This window comes from Panthera leo, chromosome A1 (genome assembly GCF_018350215.1).
Source record: "Panthera leo isolate Ple1 chromosome A1, P.leo_Ple1_pat1.1, whole genome shotgun sequence".
NCBI lineage: Eukaryota > Metazoa > Chordata > Mammalia > Carnivora > Felidae > Panthera > Panthera leo.
In genome coordinates this window covers 11,994,801-12,015,105 of record NC_056679.1, presented here as the reverse complement: position 1 = coordinate 12,015,105, position 20,305 = coordinate 11,994,801, and the positions used below count along the sequence as shown (strand labels likewise).

At 45.9% G+C, this 20,305-nt stretch overlaps 1 protein-coding gene across 1 annotated transcript in view; it reads right to left on the bottom strand.

The window, feature by feature from the left end:
• Nucleotides 1–18,881, bottom strand: part of KL (klotho) — a 47,406-nt gene extending 28,525 nt beyond the window's left edge. Inside the window, exon 1 of the mRNA XM_042950508.1 lies at nucleotides 18,063–18,881. Coding sequence (XP_042806442.1) covers nucleotides 18,063–18,881 — 819 coding nt within the window. The remainder of the gene's footprint in view (nucleotides 1–18,062) is intronic.
• Between the last annotated feature and the right edge of the window lie 1,424 nt (nucleotides 18,882–20,305).

Sequence of the window (20,305 nt, the reverse complement as noted above, 5' to 3'; positions counted from 1 at the left end):
AGGCAGCCTTAGGCAGTTTCTGCTGTAACTCCTGAGAGATTGCTTCCTTCCAATGTTTCTGAAATTAGAATTGCAAAGGAAAATCAAACAAGACCTCTGAATTGAAACACACTTTTTTCACAACTATTATATGTGTTATCGTGTAATCATTATTTCACCAAGCAAACATTTAAGCAACAGGCAATTTGTGCAGGGCAGATAGTGTGGGATCAAAGCCCACATACACAAAATGATTGTGACATAAGATGGAAAATTAAAGGGCCCGGGTGCCTGGGTGGCTCAGTCAGTTAGGTTAAACATCCGACTCTTGATTTCGGCTCAGGTCATGATCTCACAGTCGTGGGATCGAGCCCCAGGTGGGGCTCCACACTGGGTATGGAGTCTGCTTAAGATTCTCTTTCTCCCTCTCCCTCTGTACTGCCCCCACTTGCGCTCGCTCTCTCGCACGCTCTCTCTCTCAAATAAATAAGGTCTTCAAAAAAAAAAAAAGAGAATGAAAGGGCCATAAGAAGGATTTAAAAAAAAAAAATACAGTGGAGCTTCAGAGAAAAGGAAGACTCCTTCCTGTGGAGAGGTCTTCAGGTAGGAGGTAATTTCCAAACCATATATTGAAAGATGTGTAGGTCCCGGGGAGATGGAAAAAGACGTTTCAGACAGATCACTGGGAGCTGGAAAGCCTGTGATGTGTGGCAACTCATATTTTTCAAAGACAGAACATCCCCCACGATCCAGTACACCGTGACCTTGCCACTCCTCCCCCTGAGGGGTCTATGTTCTTGCCACTCCTCCCCCTGAGGGGTCTATGTTCCCCCTCCCCCTGACTCAGGGGGTTGTGACTGATCCGACAGAAGTGAAGCTACACGACACCACTTCCTTCTAGTTGGTTCTCTTGGGGTGCTTGCTAAGCTGAAGCTAGCTTCCACATAAGAAATGTGACCGACTTGAGGCTCACAAACTGTGCACTAACTGCCCATCGTGCGAGAGCCCAGCCCGGTCGAAGTGACATGACTGCAGAGAAAACTTCCCTAATCCCAACCCACCATGTGGAATCGAGTAAGTCCTGGGGAATGACGTAGCGATAATTAGTGGAGCTGATGTATATGGTTTAGAGTTTTTTTAAATATTAGTAATGGTGAGTCTCTAGATATTTAATGAAGGTAAAAAACACTGGTGACAAGTTAGGGCTCACATTCTCCTCCATTTCAGAGTGCTAATATGTGGACAAGAAGGGAACTTTCTCTCAGTCTAGACATTCACTAGCACACCCCCAAATGAAACTGTGCTCAGGCAGCCTGGATTAATGGAATGCGTGCTGGGAACCGGTTCAGGAAAGCTGGGTTCTGATCCCAGTTGGCAGCCACGGGAAAGTCAGCTAGACTCTGAGCCTCTCAACTAATTTACCTGCCCCCCCAATATACACAAGAGCACTTCAAGTTCCATAAAGCATTATTCAGTGGTACAGGTTTTTAAAAATTATTCTAATTACATAAATCCATTCATGTAGCTGGAAATCAAATAGTACCAAAGGCCAACCATGAAAAACAGTGTTTTCCACACCCCCTCAAACTCCCTCTCCTGCTCCCTGCAGGCAGCCACATTTAACTTTTAGCTGGTTTCCTCCAGCAATTACCATCATGGTCCTAAATGACCTGCTTCTTCCAAAATTTAATACAGCATCATGATATGGAAGAGAAGGCACTTTTACATTCCCCAACTTTCTTCCTTTATTCTCCCAAATGTCTGTTGTTATTTAAATCATTAATCAGTTCAAGGTTTTTATATAAATATTGGTCGTTGCAAAGCCAAATAGGACACTAACAATATCCCCCTGCCCCCCACCGCCTTTTTTGGACAGTTTTTTATTTTCCCCTGAAAAAACAATCACCTCATTATTAAACCTGCAAAATATTCCGTGCGCTTAAACGCTTTCATGATTCTCCATCCTATTCACTGCCATACCACCTGTTCCACTGAGTACATTTCCACCTGCTCTGCGAGACCTTTCCATCTTCATGGTTTTACCTGGACTAGATGCTGCCTAGAGCTGTGCTTGTCCTAGGACTTTTCTCTGTTTCTCATGGATGGGAGCCATACTCTTCTGGATCCAGTTTCTTCTTCTTATTTGCTCTGTAATTTTGCTGGTGCATACCTTCCATTAGAGTCTTAGAACAGATTACATTGAAGATAAGCTTTCGAAATCCCTCTACAACTGTGCATTCATTGTTCTAGGATCTCAGTTTAAAGCAGAAGGCTCACATTCAGTTTTGGGGCATTTTCTTATGTTATTTCTCTAGTAATTTCCTGCCCTCTATTCCATATTCTCTTTTTTGAAACTCCTGTTGGTCTGATGTTGGACTTTTGTACTTGACCTTTTCAATCTTTTCCCTTGTCTCTAACATTTCCATTTCGTTGTCATTTTGCACTACTTTGGGGGCATTTCTTTTACTTTACTCTCCAAACTTTTTACTAAACAATCACGTTGTGGAGGTCCAAGAATTTTTTTTAATATTCTCTGTTCTTTTTGCAGTTTGTGTGTATTTAATTTCCTGCACAATTTGCTTCTCTTGGTTTGCTTTTCTGTTTATTTATTTTATTCTGTTTCATGTTGAGCACTTTCTTCAAATACTTTTTGATGCTTGGCTGTCCATTCATATTTGAGAGAAAAGTACTTAAAAACTAGTCAGAAATGAATTTATATGATAGTATTGTTGCTTCTTGAATAATTGATGCTTGAAAGCTATATTTTAAGAGTATCCATTGATGAAGCAAAAACTTACTGGTTGCTTCCTGTCTAACACTGACAGGTGTTTGCAACACTAATTAATAGGAGCTGTCCCACTGAGGCAAGGTCACTAACAACAAGTAAACAGAGTTTACTCACAGTCCTATTTCTTTTCAACATTTTTATCATCAAAAGGATGAAAATTCACAAAGCATTAATCTGGAAATTTGGAAATTCTGCCAAGCTCAATTCAAAAAGTGTTCTACAGACCAAAATGTTACAAATAAGCACTATAACTAACAAAATTAAGCTTTTTAAAAATTTATTTTTTAGAGAGAGTGGGGAAGACAGGTGGGGAGAGAGAGAGAGAGAGAGAATCTTAAACAGGCTCTGCTTAAGAGTCTGAGCACGGAGCCCAGTGCAAGGCTTGACCTGGGGCTCAATGTGGGGCTCAATCTCACAACCATGAGATCATGACCTCAGCCAAACTCAAGAGTTGGACCCTAAACTGAGTGAGCCACCCAGGCACCCCACAAAATTAAGTTTTAAAGTGATGATAAAAATTTCGGGGCGCCTGGGTGGCCCAGTTGGTTAAGCGACCGACTTCGGCTCAGGTCATGATTTCACGGTTTGTGGGCTCGAGCCTTGTGTCAGGCTCTGTGCTGACAGCTCAGAGCTTGGAGCCTATTTCAGATTCTGTGTCTCCCTCTCTCTCTGTCCCTCTCCTGCTCACAATCTGACTGCCTCTCAAAAACAAACATTTAAAAAAAATTTTTTTAAGCGATGATAAATTTTTTTTTAATTTTTATGCAACTTGTAACAATAATTGCAGTTCTGCCTACTCTCCAACCCCCTACAATCTCCCCAGGTCCCCTTGGCAGAAGTTAATACCTTTGACTCTTATAACTTTTGACATTTACACACTTCCATACTTCCACACTTTAGGCAGTATCCACTGACTTCCTGTTATGGTAGGTGAGGACTTAGCTATACAGCAGAGTTTGGTTTAAAAGACTAATGTTCCATAACTGACATTACGCTGCTAATGTGACTATTACTCACAGCTGGGCTTTATAACATGGTAATTAAGACTGTTTTCTTTCTTATTTTTGTTTTCCTTAAAGTTACTAATTGCATTGCTTTTTCATTTCCTTGGTTTTCTTTGTGCTTGTGTCTAATTCTTCCCACACTTTCCAACAGCCTGTCAGCATAAATTTCTACAAGTTCACATCAGCCTCCAATATTTTGCTTGGAGACACACTTCTAGAATCTTCTCCCCTTCTGGACTGGTTGCTCTTAGTTCTGCTGCACAGTTGACTTCCTGGGTCTACAATTCACCGTCACGTTCCTGGATTAGATTTACTGTTCTGTCTTCTTCCTTCTTCCTTCTTGTCTCCATCATGCTCCTGATGGAGGGTGCATGGAAGATTTAGCTTTTGAGACTTTGAATAGTTTGAAATTTCATTATTTTACCTTCATAAATGATTGATAGTTTAAATAAATATCAAAATCTGGTTGGAAATATATATTAGAAAAATTCTGGTTGGAAATTCCCCTCTTGGGAGTGGCATTCCTCACTGGTGTTTGGAGTGTTTGTAGTAGCCATGAAAATGCACTGCTCAGTTTCCTGTTCTGAGAAGCATAACTGACCCATAGCACCAGTTGCTACCCCTTTGGACCCACTGCTTCATTGGCCCTGAGGTCATGCTTCTCACAGGCTACTCCCTTATGACTGAACATAGCAGGGGTACTAATGTAGACCCATTCCTGCAGGATGGGGACCCCTCTAATAGGGCAATGTTGACTGGCCTGGCTGTATCTTTCTTAGATCTGTATTGCCATCTGAGACTCTTCCCACCTAAACCTACTTCTTGCCCACTCTCTTTCACAGATGTCAGGCAAGTCATGGTCTAAAGGCTCTGCCTTCTGTGCTCCTTCCTCTTTATCCTTCACAGTTGTTTCCTTCAATAAATGTTTTACATATCTAATCCTGTTCTGACATTTGCATCTCAGAAGACCTAAACAAACACAAGTCAGGCTTCACTACCTAGAAGGGAAAGAAAATGCCATTCTGGGTAATATTAAGGGGGCAGATAGTTTCCTGGCACAAGACGGTGTTCCAATTGCCAAATATTTCACCAGTGGAACCTGGGGAAACGTCATGGTGAAGGGGAATGCATCGTAGGTGCAATGATCCAGGCATTCCAGTGCCCACAAGGAGGGGCGAACTGACTGGTTCCTATCATACTGTACTGAGTCTCCGCAGAGAGATCACGAGGAACGAAGGGCCTTTAAGAAGCAAAGACTCAAGATGAGAGCCAGAGGGTTTCACTAGTAGCTTATCTGCTGAAGTGGAAGTATACACACAGCTTAGCCTCAGTCCTAGGACCTGGTAGAGATGCAGAGCTGCAGAGATGTTTAAATGCTCGGTTAAGGTGGGTCTGTCATGCCAAGGTCAGAGCCCTGGTTGGGAAAACCTAGGACTCTGGAACATGGGCCATAGTTGCTGGGATCTTCAGAACCCTTGGAACCCTGGGGGGTTACAGAGGTGGCCGGCCCTTGCCTAATTAGAGATAGCACTTCCCTATGCTGAAGAGGCCTCACCCTTAAAAGACAGCAGGTGCCTCCCTCAGAAGTTGACAGGCCACGAAGTAGGGTTAAATCCCAGGTTTAAAACCTGGAGGCAGCTGGGCCTACAGAGGAGGCAAGACATTATATGCCAAAGTAGCTTCAAGATTTAGAATGTAGTGGGGCACCTAGCTGGCTCAGTCGGTTAAGCGTCCGACTTCGGCTCAGGTCATGATCTCACGGTTCAGGAGTTCAAGCCCCGCGTCAGGGCTCCGTGCTGACAGAGCAGAGCCTGCTTGGGGTTCTCTCTCTCCGCCCCCCTCTCTGCCCACTCCTCCACTTGTGCTTTCTCTGTCAAATAAATAAACTTAAAAAAAAAAAAAAAAAAAAAGATTTAGAATGTAGTGGCAAGAACCCAAGGAGTACTACCGGGATTGAATTTGGAGGGCCCTGGATTCCAGAACTGGAATGTAAGACAAGACAAGACAGAATTTGTTGACTAGGGAGCACTCTCTCCAGAAATGTGTGTTAATGCTCTGGCCAGGGCAAACTTGCTGCTCGAATGGCTCTGAGAAGCCTAGAAAAAGTGATGGCCAGCACTGAGTGGGCAGAAATGCTTGAGTTTCCCTGACAGCTGAGAAAGGAAGGAATACAAGAAGCTGAGAGACATAGGCGTACTGGAATGAGGATATTATGTAAGGCCAAACAACCCACTAGAGTTTGGCGTTTCATTTGAGCGCCAGAGGGAGAGACACCATGCACCAAGTCTATTGGGAATATGCCAGTGAGGGCGCACAAGCATCACTGGTGTGGTGGCAGTTCTCTGCAGGTCAAGGCTGATGGTTGGAGAGGCCATCACAGAGCTGGGCTTGTTATCATCCGTGGAGGCCATGACACCCTGAAGTAACAGAGACCAGGCAGTGGGTGGTGCTTAAAGCCAGAAGCCAGGAGGCCACAACTGCCATAACGTGGTATTGGCATGGCTGGGCAGACTGCCACGCTTCACATGGAGCTGTGAAGATGTTTAATAGAACGTGGCAAAATAAAAAGCCATGATACCTTGCTCATGGACCCATTGGCCCTGCTGTACCACAGCAGCTTTGTTCTATAATGACTCCCCAAGTACCTCATGTTCAGTATGGGAATTCACACCTTCCAGTTCTAGGAAATATCTTGGAATTACTTCATCATTTGCCTTCTCTATCAGTTATCTATTGCTATAAAACAAACCACCCCGGTCAGGGGATTGAAATAACAAGGATTTATGATTTCTCTGGTCTCTGTGGGTTAACTGGGCTTACCTGGACAGTTCTTGTGCTCCATGTGATGTAGCAGAGGTCACGCATATAGCTGCACTCAGCTGGGATCTCACCAGTGGCGAGAACATCCAGGGTGATCTTTGATCTTCCAAAGTCTGTCTTTACCTTTCAGTAAACCAGCCCACGTGCTGACACCGGTTCTCATGACGGAGCAATCCAGAAAGACTCTAATGTGAATGCACTTTAATTAAACTTGTGGTTGCTTCACATTCACTATGTTCCATGGAACAAAACACATCTGCTGTCAAGCCCACAGTCCGGGAAGGGGGAGGCACAGATCATGGATACTGGCCAGCATGGTTCATTGAGGGCCACAGCCTAACGCCCTACTGCACCCATGCTTTCTCTTTCTGGAACTCTCATTATTTGAATGTTACACCTTTATCTCCCACCTCTTTGACTTTTTTTCCATTCATCTCTCTGTCTTCTTGCTACATTATTAGGTTTCATGCCTCACCTTTATGTTCCAACTTTTCTATTAAATTTTTCATTTCTGTTATAATGTATTTCATTTCCAAGTGTTCCCCCCCGCCATCGTGTTATATTATCCTTTTCTTATATCCTGTATTCAGTATCTTCTCTTATCTCAGACTCCCATTGGGGGTTTTAACATTTGTTTTTCTTTATTGAGCTATAACCGACATATAACATTATGTTAGTTTCAGGTATACAACACAGTGACTTAATATGTGTGTATACTATAAGTGATCACCACAATAAGTCTCATTAACATCCGTCACCACACAGAGTTGCAATTCTTTTTCTTCAGTTAAGAACTTTTAAGATCTGTTCTCTTAGCAATTTTCAAATATACAATACAATGTTATGAGCTATAGTCACCATGCTGTATATTACATTCCATGACTTATTTGATAACTGGAAGTTTGTACGTTTTGACTGAGGGTTTGGTAGGGGGGTTTGAGCATTTTCTCCCTGCATATTCTTGGTTTCTCCAAGTTTCCTTCAAAATTAGTTGATCGTTCTGTTGTTATTTCTTTATTTGTGTGGGTCTCAATCTTTCATGTTAGAGGCTTTCCTCAGATGTCTGTTGATCTTTGACTGTCTATTCATATTTAAGAAGGACAAACAAAAAACCTGACTGGAATTTCTGAGCTACAGTGTAGGTGGGGTTTGCTGACTTTGAGTTTCACTGTAGGGGGATCTGTCTCATTTAATTGTTGTGGAAAACATTAGGATCAGTATCTGAGGTCTTTCCACATGAACTCATCAGATTCCCCGGAGAAGATTCTTCCAATCTCTACCTGGAGAGTAGGCCACACTGTCAGCCTTCTGAGACCCTGGTAGGGAAGATGGAGGGCGGGGTGGGGGGAAGGCTGGGGGTGTCTCAGCTGTCAGCTGCATATGTTCACTTACTCCTTATTTTCAGTATAGGACTCATGCCCTCAAATGTGCCTGATGTCCCTAAGCCCAGACACTTCCCATTTTTTACTCTCTAGAAAATTAACCTCTAGTTTTCTCCTGAGTGGAGAAGGGGCAGATGCCCAGCAGTGAGGAGAAGGGGGTGATCTAGGAATCTAGTTCTTTCTTAAATAACTTTCAGCCGGTTCTCCTCATGTGAGCACTTAACTCCCTTCTCCTCCAGATCCAGAATATTTGGTCTTGCTACTCTCGGAGCCTCTTGGAGATTCTGCAATCCTAGGATTTGTTCTTGGCCTCTCCTACTGCCGACAGTCTACCTTCTTAGGCCTGCTCAGTCAATAACACTCGTACATCTGCTTTTCAGCTTCCGAAGCTTTGCTGCTACTCTGCTGTCTCCACTGTGTGGGTCTTTGTCTCCACCCCCTTCCCTCCTTCTCTCCTGCCCTTACTCCTCCCCCACCTTCATTCTTTAGCAGTTTCCTTACTACAGTTTCATGGGGTTTCAAGGAAGAGAAAAAAATTTTAGTGGGTAAATTCAATCTGCCATCTTTTTCCAGAAATACTACTTACTATTTCTCTATCACAAAAGTAATACATTTTGCTTATAGAAAAATTAGAAAATCCAGATAACCAGAAAGCAAAAAAAAAAAATCATCTGGGGGTGCCTGGGTGGCTCAGGTGGTTAAGCATCCGACTTGGGCTCAGGTCATGATCTCTCAGTTCGTGGGTTTGAACCCCACGTGGGGCTCTGTGCTGACAGCTGGAGCCTGCCTCAGATTCTGTGTCTCCCTCTCTCTCTGCCCCTCCCCGCTCACGCTCTATCTCTCTCAAAAATAAAAAATTTTAAAAGTCTTCTGTAATCCCACCATCCATAAATAACCCACTGTTAACTTTTTTTCCTTTCCCCGTTCTTGGAGGGGGTGTATTCTCTCATTCTTGCAACAAACATCTGCATGCTCCCTTGCATGCCTCCCTTGTGAGGCTCCAGGTATAAAACAGCAAGATAAACATGGTCCCTGGCACCTCAAAGCTGAGGTCTGTCGAGGGAAGACAAGCAAACAAATCACTTCAGTAAAATGGGTCAAGTGTGGTTAGAGAAGTAATACAGGATTTTATGGAAGCACCAAGCAGGAATGCCAAATCTAGTTTTGGTTATGTCAGGAAGGGGCTAGAGAGAGCCCCGCACAGCCCAAGAACTGTAAAGTGCTCACTACTTAGTCACATGTAGTTATCAGGAGAGCTATGTAAGAAGCATAATACAACTGGCATTTTTCTCTTAACAACATACCATGTGCAACTTTTTAATCACCATATATCAACTTTTTAATACCCAAATACTATTCCACTGTATGCACGTCCCGCTATTCCTTTAACTGAATCATCCATCGGTGGTAACTGCCTTTGTTGCACAGTGAAGATGAGATTTACTAAGATTAAAAGGTCAAAAATAAACAACAAAAGATTTCAGGAGAGGTCTGGCTTAACGGCAACTTACACAGGGAAACATTAAAAAGCCCGAGAGGTTTTAACTGACTACAAACTAAGCCAGCCCACGGGGAAGTGACAGCCAAAACGGTTAATGCAGTCTTGGATGGCATTATCCTCAGTCAGCGTCCAGGAAAAGAAATGCGCCCTAAACATCTGGGGCAGCTACAATTGGTTCTGTACCTCAAATTCTAAGAGAGGACTTGAAAAATTCTAGGTTTGCTTTTCCAGCTTCTTTCCCTCCTTTCCCCCCAATGCTTCAGCCCTTCCAACGACTGATCCTGTGGGGCGAATTGCCACCTACCCCAACCGCATGCCGCTCTCCCGGACCATCACAAGCCCTTCTTATGCTGGGTGCCTGCACACCAGCCCCAGCAATAGGAGCCCACAGCTATTTTTGTAAACGAACCGTGCCCATTCATTTACACGTTGCTTATGGCCACCCTCTAACTGCATGGACACAAGCGAGTGCTTGTGACAGACACTGCATGACCCACAAAGCCTAAAACCTGGCCCTCTGCAGAAGTGCTTGCCAGCCCCTGATCTCACCAGCATAGTTCTCCCCGACTACCCCCAAAACTCTTACCCATCCCTCCTTTCTTGGCACCCGCGCTGTCCCTGGTACTTACTTCTATGAAGGCACTTACACATTTCAATGTAATTATTTGACAACCATATCTCCCCTACTAATCTGTAAGGGACATGAGGGCAGGGGTCTTACCTTATCCTTCTTTTTGTGGAAATGTGAGAGCCTTTCCCTTAAACCCTTAAACCGCCATCACTCCCCCCAGCCACAGCCTCTCGTATATCTGGAGCAGACCTGCAGACTCAGAGAGAAGTTTTTGTCCTTTGTGGGTCCAGGGAGGCTGTGACATGTCACCCTGACCAGGAAGGGTGGAAAGGGCCAAGCGATTGGTTCAGGGTAAACACAGCCCACGTTAGGTAAACAAGAGGAAGCTGAATCTCTCACGCAGCCCAAAGAGTGTACTTTGAAAATATCTGCGCTATGACTTCCGTTTGGCTTCAGATCACTTCAGGGAAGATGTACCTGATCCCAGAACGTAAGAGCCTGCCACCCTTCCCTCCCCCTGCCTCTACCAAGCCCCAGCAGAAAGGCCTGACATTGAGTAAAGAGAGGCCAGCACCAGGAGAGAAGTAATGTCACTGATAGGGGAAGGGGCTGGAGGGAAAAGACCAAATGATGAGGAATCCAGAGAGAAGGGGGTGTCAGACAGGAAGGAGGAGGAGCACCCCCCCAAAGATTTGCAGGCGCCTGGAGATGACATATATTCCCTACCACCCCTCACCTCCCCTGTGGCTTTGGAGCCATCCCCTGGTCCCTCACAAAAAGAACATGTAAATACAGCCAGAGGTCCCTATTCTCGGCAGGATCCGGAGTCTGGAAACCTCCGGCCCCTTACATCTACACCCATCTCCAGCCCCTTGTTGAGGATGGTGGGACACACGCAGGTCTGACAACCAACCCTGGAGGGCTCTGCTCCTTGAAGACCATGCTTTTCTTCCCACCCCTGGAGAAACAGGAGGGTCAACTTTTCCACCTCCCACTCGACCTTATCCTCAAGTGTGAGAAGATACAGAGGCCTCTCTAGGGTCATATTTGCATTCTCAGAATTCAACAACATGCCTGCCTGCCACATGGCAGGCTCCCAAGAAGGGGGCCTTGGCTAAATGTCCGGCTTCCTCTAATTCTCCCATGAAGAGAAAATACTTAGGAAGAACAAAGTGGCCTTTTCAGATATTTGAAAGGCTGTCTCATCAAAAAGCAGTTCATTTTATTCTTTGAGATTTGGAAAGGCCAAGAGCCAACCAGGAGTAAGTCCTGTACTGAAGTCCTAAAATGAAGAGACAGGCTTCCCACTCAATATAAAAGATGAGAATGAGTGCATTACTTGGGAGGAACTGAGTTCCTCTTCCTGCAAATAGTCGAGCAGAAGCTAGAGGACCCCAGGAGAGTCACTGTGAGTGGTGTGTCCTGAGAAGAAATGTGACCTGGGATTTCCCCAGCCCCTTGTATTTCTTTCCTTTTTTCTAATTTTTTTAATGTTTATTTATGTTTGAGAGAGAGAGAGAGAGAGAGAGAGAGAGAACACACAAGCAGGGGAGGGGCAGAGAGAGAGGAGACACAGAATCCAAAACAGGCTTGAGGCTCCCAGCTGTCAACCCAGAGCCCGACGCAGGGCTCAAACTTGAGAATGGCGAGATCATGACCTGAGCCAAAGCCACCGGGGCGCCCCTATATTTCTAACCTTCTAACCATCAAATAAAGATGCACTACAGGCATGGAAATAGTATTTGCTTAACCACTGTATTTCACTTAACGTACGTCACAACTTTTAGTTTATTTTGAGTATTTCATCAAACCACAAAGATAATGGTTCATGGATGATGTTCTGACATCTATACTTTAAACAATAATGTTATCAATAAAAAATCTACTCAGACTGAGACCACAAAAGTTCACGAAATAGCTATCTTTAGTTTGGTCAACATATCAAATTATAGCAGTTGTAAACTTGAGTATATTTCTTTCAAACACCAAACTGGGTCCAAACAAAGGTAGTTGGTAATGTGTTTTGGGTAAAATAGATTATTCCAAAAATGATTTGAATAATCTTTGGTCAAACGCTATTGCAATAACTGTGAAAATTTTGTTCCATTGAGTGCTATAAGTTGCATGTGAAGAAGTTAAGTAGGGCAACAATTTCTAAAGTATTTGTCTAATTCCTCTCTCCTAAATAGCTCGTGGTTTTGCTTTTTTTATTATTGTGATTGACAATAAATTCATACCTCACCTCTGTAGAGTTCTTTCCATTTTTCAAAACATGTTGACATTTATGATTTTGTTTTCCTTCTCACAATATACCTGGGAGATAGGCGGTGTGGCAGAGACCCCTGGTTGCCTGAAAGATCTGGTTCCACCTGGTTTCAACACAACTAGAATTATCTGCTGAGCTCCTGGCTATGCAGCAGGACAATAAGTCCCAGGCTCCTTACACCACGTGACTGAATTCTGCCAACGCGATGTGAGTAGAAAGGACATACAGCCTCCAGGTGGGGCACTTACACAGCCACATTCTTCCCCTTCCCCTCTTTCTTTGTCACTGGATGAAATGCGGGTATTATTTGCCCTGGAAATGCACAAAGGTCATACACCTATCTGGGCAGGAATTTTTTCCCTGTTCTTCCTCACGGTTTTAAACTCCTCCCCAGACACTGTGTGAGAAAACAGACTTTAAGTATTCAATTTAGAAGGGAGAAAAAAAGGACATACATACTGAAATAAGTAGAGATGATTTTACATCTACATTTATTCCTTCATTAAAAATCCTATCGATCGTATTCTTCTGTGAGGTAAGCACTAAAAATTGAAAAATAAATATGATCTTACAGTCTGGGACCTCAAGGAGTCACAAATGAGTAAAACAATCCACTCTTCCTGTTGTTAGCACGTAACGGAAATATCAGCGTGGAGTCTTTGAAGGCTAAATAACAGTTTGTCCCAAGATGGAGCGGCAAAGAAGTAGAGTGATCCTTCAGATTGACCCTGTAGCAAGATGGAGCATACAAAAGGTAGACGGTGCTTCTCTGTGTAAGTACGAGTGACAAGTGTAAGTTAGTAGTTTCTGAGGAGGTGTGGACCCTGGGGGACTCACTAACACTGTATTTTTACTCATCCACTCTTTGTTTCTTGTCCTCCCATTAAGCATGTATTCTATTCTCCTCCTACACCTAAACTTTCCCTGGTGCCTTGAAAAGATGACATTCATGGAAAGAAAGGCACATTTTGTACGAGTTAATTATAATAAAATTCTGGCTTAGAGCAACCATATTGTCTGAACACTTAATAGAACTCATAAGACTTCTATATGCCAAAGTCATGACTAACTACACAGCCAGGTACACAGTTGAACATTCATTCACTTTGTACTTAAGAAGTACACGTGGACATTATTTGAAGGTTGAGTAGTTTGTACTTTTCCTCTTTTTTATTAACACTGTTAAACATTGCTACCATTTTGAAATTATTTGAAATTATAGTCCTTTTTCTATTCTTAAAATTCTTCTTGGACTTGACTGTAACCTTTAAAAAAAAAACACCGTGTTCAGTCAGCTATTCAAAGAAGAGTGAGTCAAGCTCTTTGGGAGATATTTTTAACTATTTATGATTAAACACACTAAGGAATTCAGCAGTATTCTATAAAATACTTTAATGTTCAACCCAGTTGATTATTCCATCTATGCAGCAAATATATTTCAGTGAGAAGAAAATTGGTAAAGTGCCTCCCAAAAGTACGTGGCATATATAATTTGAGCATGTATCTGCCAGATAAATTGCCTCCACTATTACTTGGGAAATGAAAACTCAACTAGATAACAAAGCTACTTCAACACACTACTAAAGCCAGCCAGGAGATTTCCCCCACCTCCAATTCTGGAAACTTCTTCATAATATTGCATAGGGACTATAGTTTTTAATTGTTTGGTAATCTTTACAATGGAATCATAAATCTGATGAACCTTAAATTTTTACTGAAAATGTCACGTTCTGCCCCATTATGCTTGCTGATCTTCTACACAGTTAGGATTTGGCACTCCTCATCCCATTGGAGAGTGGCTAGAAAGACTGACAAAGAAAGAAAACCCTAGCAGCATCAGATTATAAAGGCAAAGTCAGGCTATTAAATGGCCAGGAGCACTCACTGAGCACCTACCAAGGACAAGATGGCACTTTAGGAGAGATCAAGTGAATATGACTTCCTTACTTAAGGAATTGCCCAGCCAGTGGGGCAGTGAAAGGAGGAAATGGTCACATGAAGGAGGCGTGTGGTAGAAGGCATCAGAAATGAGGCACAGTGGGGTTCCAGGGAAGGAAGATAACGGCATTTGGGTGTGGAACCAAAGGGAAGACCAGTTCAAATGTGAACTGGTTCTTCAAGGAAAGGTGGGATTTTAATAAATGAGGGACTTTGTCTTGCTCACACAGGACGATATCCTTGAGAATGTCCATCATGAAACACCACAGGGCGCAAGGGCATAAGCAAGGGCATCAGCTACGAGTCTATTCCAATTATCCAGGCAGAATCTGACAGGGACTTGGATCTGTAGCTCCAGATAGAAGGAGAAGTGGTTGGATTCTGGGTACGTTTTGAAGGTAGGTAGGGCAGTAGGATTTGTTGATAGATTGCAAGTAAGATGTGAGAGAAAGGGAAGAGTTAAGGCTTGGGGCCCGGCCAACTGAAAGTTCAGAGTTGCCATAATGGGTATGGGAAGCACAGGACCGTCTGGAGCTCAGAGCACAAGTTCTGGCTGGAGACTCCAAACTTGGAGTCATCAGGATCTAGAGCATTCAAAGAGTTCACCTGGAGTGAATCTAGAGAAAAGGTGCCATGATGGAGCCCTGGGCCCTCCAATATCTAGAGGCAAGGTGAGGAGGACACGGAAATCTCCAGTGAGCTGAGAGGGGAAGCAAGAGAGTCAAGTTGAGGAAGTGTGTCAAGAAAGAGAACAGTGTCTAGACAAATGCTGCAGACAGATCGGCTAAGATGTGAGCTTTGATGTTAACGCATAGCCTGCTCGATGCCAATCGTGTCTGTACCACCCATTAGCATCCCAAGTATTCTCGCCTAGTCCCACGTCCTAAGTGAAAGAAAGTGTCTTTTTCCACAGGTTCCCTGTACAAACATTTGCAAGACTCCCACATGGGAGGCCCACGCGTACCTTCAGCTCGGTCCTGGCCCTCTCAGAAACCCATGGGCAGAATAAAAACTCAGAGGCACTGCTGGGGCCAGAACCCCAACTACAGGCCTCAATGCTAGTTTTTCAGGGGACATCAGGAGCTGTGAAGGTATAGCGGTCTCTCTATAAGTCACAGAGAAAAGGTGTGTCCTCTTTCTGGGTTACACTCAGATGAGCAAAACAACCCGGGGTCCTAGAGCTCTCTGGGGAAAACCTTTTAGTTCCGTTTCTCCCAGTCTCTGACTCTGGCTCTCTTTTAAACACACACACACACACACACACACAATTTTTTCAAGGTTTATCTCAGTACCAGGAACCCAAAAGAATATGGAGACTTCCATTTTGAGCAGAACCCTCCATTATTCAACCTGCTGTTTGTTTGACCTGCCTCCTGTCCTCCAGGCCATCAGACAACGATTCTTGGATTCTTGAACTCGGAGTTAGTGCAGGGGTGAGGGTGGGCGGCTAGGAGAGAAGGTTGGTTCAAATCCCCAGTCTCCCCGGGGGGGGGGGGTCTCTTTAGTCTGCAAATTAGTGGAAGCACACAATGGGGCAGGGAAGGGGTGCTGGCCACTTTGCTCCTTCACCAGCATCAGATCCCCAAATGCAAAAGAATATGCTAGGGGCTTAGTGACCTTAACAGCAATATCTAAGCCCTCGCTGAAATGTTCTATTATCCATATATGCACAATATGTCTTACCTTTTCAAATAAGGTCCAAACTTCCCTACCTTCCTCTCCCTAACACAGCCACCAAGAAAGAACATTGAAAACACAATGAAAATATCTCATATGATAAAATTAAGCTATTGTTTTTGATAACGACAAGTTACCTCTTCATAGTATGTAAGAATGGCTACATTCCAAACCAAAGAAATTTGAAAGCAAAATTAATATTTTACAGCTACTAGCATTTTGTTTGCAGCCTCAGCAAAACCAAATGTCCACCTGCTAACTAATTTCTTATGAATACAAAGTCCACTGTGTTTCTGGGAAGGATGGTTAGTGTTTGTCAAGTTTTTTGTGTGTAAAGACACAAAAATATAACTGAAAAGTTAATCAGAGGGCCAAGAGTGGGAACAAGGATCAAAAAAAAGCATGTTTACCATTTCAAATACCAGTCTACTAGAAAGCTCCTTCAGTCCCCAGTCCTGATTTTATACGTGAAAGGATCACGTAAGTCACTGCAATAAAAACTGATGACTTTTTGTATACATACAGAGTTTAATACATGCACTCTAAAAATAGAACTTGTATGATTTAAATCTAAAGTAGTGATTTTGCAGGAATGGTCGATCGGATCCTCCAACTGGTCTACAAATTTCTTGTTTGTTTCTGGTATGAACTAAAATTTGCTTCTGTTCTCTTCAAAAGAGGGACCATTTCTTCCCATACCTTTTCCATCACCAACAATGAACAGGTGGTGTTTAAGGTATTTTGGTTCCTTAAAGAATTGACAGACTGATAGAGTTTCTTACTATTGCCCTAAAGTATCTTAACGAGAAGAATATGTATCAATCTGAAATCACAATTTTGTTGTCAAACAAATCCAACATTCTTCTGTGCCCCGTGGTAGCACACAGGAGCTGACATCCAATCTTATTTAGCCATTATTACAACATTACCAGGAGCTCAGAGTGCTTAGTCACCTCAACAACCCAGTCCTGTTCTGCCTCAGTGGCTTCCATGAAAAGTGTGTAGAAGTGGTTTTCATCTTGAATTTGTTCAAAATCTGTGGCTTAATTCTCAATTTAAAATAGGTCTTCCGTAAGCCCCACTAGTCACCAAAATAGAGTACGAGAAGTCAGACATGTAAACACTTTTATTAAAATGTTTGCACATATGCAGGAAAAAAACTCTTTCTCTCATGGTATAAAACTCTGTACAAAATGTGCCAACGACTGACATTATCATAAAGGAACCCTCAAATCAGTGGGACCTAATCTTGAGCACTGAGTGAAGGACTAGGAAGAAGAACTGAGAGACAACCTGATCATGGCATATCAAGAACTCCTGCTGTCAGGATGTACTAAGCCTTCTGCACAGGGGTGTCAAAATCAATTTCGTCAGGCTAGTGATCATCTCATCACCAAGGAGTCCTCTGAATCGGAGAAAGGATCTTGGGAATACTGTTGTTGTAGGGCACAATCTAGATCATCCTGTAGTTGCTTCTGTATTTTTACGGCTACAGCCCTGTTTAAGATTGTCCAAGGGGTCTTCACTGCCCTGATGATTAGTATGGTTGATGGGCGCAGTTCTGCCTGCCATAGAAAGAACTTCCAAAGACAGTTTAAGCTCAGTTCTCCAGGAGATGCCATTTTGAGACCTTTGCATCTGCTGCACTGTGAACATGGGTCTCTCTCTCTCTCTCTGTCTCTCTCTCTGTCACACACACACACACACACACACACACACACACACACACACCAGATCTTACTGGAGTAACACTGAACCCATGACATCTCCACAAACTAGCAGAGATTAATGCCACCTGCACTTCTTCCTAACAAACCTGTTTCTTTCATCCACCCTCCTCACTCTCCCCTTAGCTACTATTGGGAAATCGTCCCCTCCTTACCTCTAGGGATTCCCATACACCCAGAGAAAGGAACTTTCCTTTTTCTCTCCCCGTTGCCAAATGCCTGGCTTCCCAGGAAAGCCCCAGCTGCTCAGCTCCCCCCCCCCCCCCCACCAAGATGCCAACCCTAGGTGACTTCAGGAATGTGTTCAAATGGAACTTCCTCTAGGCTGAAGGCTCGGCCCCCCACTCGCCCCTGGCATCTCCAGAGGCCCTCTCCCCCCGTGGCCCTCCGCCCGGCCCCTCGAACTCACCAGGAGGAGGTTGTGCGCCACCAGGTACCCGAGCCGCGCGCTGCCCCGGACGCCAGGGGCCAGGCGCCCGGTGGCATAGCCGTGCCAGGCCACCACGTAGGGGTTGTCGATGGTGATCCAGTACTTGACCTGGCCGCCGAAGTGGCGGAAGCAGAGCTCGGCGTAATCCCTGAAGTGGTCGGCCAGGGCGCGGTTGGCCCAGCCGCCGTAGGCGTCCTGCAGGCGCTGGGGCAGGTCCCAGTGGTACAGGGTGACCACGGGCTGCACGCCCAGCTCCCGCAGCCTCTCCAGCAGGCGCCGGTAGTAGCGCAGCCCCTCGCGGTTGGGGGCGCCCGCGCTGCCATTGGGGAGCACCCGCGCCCACGAGATGGAGAAGCGGTAGTGGGTGACCCCGAGCTCGCGCAGCCCCTCCGTGTCGCGGAAGACGTTGTTGTAGCCGTCGCTGGCCACGTCCCCGGTAGCGGGCGGGGACGGCGACGGGGCGCCCGACGGCGGGCGGGCTACCGGGGGGGCGCCGGCGGGCGCCGGGGGGTGGTGGGTGAACGTGTCCCAGATGGACGCGCCCTTGCCGTGCTGCCGCCAGCCGCCCTCCGTCTGGTAGGCGGCGCTGCCCACGGCCCAGAGGAAGCCGTCGGGGAAGGTGTCGTGAAGGAGGCCGGCGGCCTCGGGGGCCGGAGGCTGCGCGAAGCGGGCCCAGGTCTGCGCCCCGTCGCCGGGCTCGGCGCGCAGGCGGCGGCCGCCCAGGCCCAGCAGCAGCAGCAGCAGCAGCAGCGAAAGCGGCAGAGGCCGCGGGCGGCGCGGCGGGGCGCGGGCGGGCATGCTTCGCGGGAGCCGGGCGCTGGGGCGCCGCACCGCGCCGCGCCCCTTTATGCCCGCGCCCCGCCGCGCCGCCCGCCCCTGCCGCCGCGCCCACCCCCGCTTCCCCGCCGGGCCCCGCTGGCAATAATTACCTGCGAGCCGGAGCCTCCCCGCTCCCGGGAATGGGGAGGGCGCGGGGCGCAGAGGGCGAGCGCGTGCCGCGGAGGGGGCGCGGCAGCGAGCGAGGTGCAGCGGGCGCCTCTCGGGGACGTCGGAGAAAAGGCACCTGTCCTTCGCTGCTCCCAGGAGCGCGGGGGGATGTTTGGCGACGCACGCGGCCTCCCGGCCACCTTCTCTTTCCCCTGGGAGAAGCCACGGAGCGGGTGTTCGTCGAGGAGGGAAGGCGGCCCACCAACTTTCCCCGAGCTCAGCGCGGGCTCTTTGCCTGCCCTCCCGGAGCCCGGCGGTGGGGGAGCACCTGCTTTCTCGTGGCCTCCACTCGAAGGCCGAGAACAGCTTTAGGCCGACATTGTTAGAGCCGTTTGCCTGAAACCGATTGGGAGGGTAAGGTGGGGAAAGCCAGGTGGGAACTCGGAATGCCTTGAGACAGCGACTGGTGGCGGCCTTTCTTAGAGTCTTTAGGGAGAGCAGGGACGTGCAGGGACGGAGGGTCGGTCCCCAGGGACCCGTGTAGAAAGCCTTCAAGGAAGACAAAGGAGACGCGTGGGTTGCATTGACACTTTGCTTTACTCTCCCTCATACGGTTATCTTGTAACCATTTCAAACCAGCACCGGTTGTTGAGTTAGACGTTGCAGAATTACTTGCCCACGGCCCAAAGGAAGGGAAAGGTGGCGAGTTCCTGTCACGACAGTTTTGATTGTTCTTATTACACATTTTTGTTTTTTAAGAACAAACGAAGTACCAAGGTTTCAACTTTGAGTAACTGTTATTTACCTATTAAAAAAAAAAATCCTTTTATGAATAATCACGGTTTAGCTTTCAGCTCTGACTTATCAAGTCACTTATCTGTGTAAAGTTTTGCACGCAGCTCTGCTGGAGCCCAGGGTCCCAGGGTCCCACCAATGCCTCCTGAACGGAGAAGGGAAAGGGGAGGAGGGATTTAGCCCAAGCAACCACTCCCACCCACTACAACAAAAGAGATTGGTGACTTCAACCCAGTTGAGAGAGAGCCCTTTTGACAGGTTGTGGGGACACAGTATCCATTTGAAGATGTGTATACATGACCTACAAATAACTGATGTCCATCTGGTGGCGGGTGGAGCGACCTGGGCTCCACCTCTGTGATCTTGGAACCATCTCTTCTCCAAGGCTTAAGATTCTCGTATGTAAAATGCAGATGTCTGTGTCTGCTCTGCCACCTTTGAGGCCTGTGAAATGCAAACGTAAAAATGTGCACACAGATGACTCCATCACAGAAAACGCA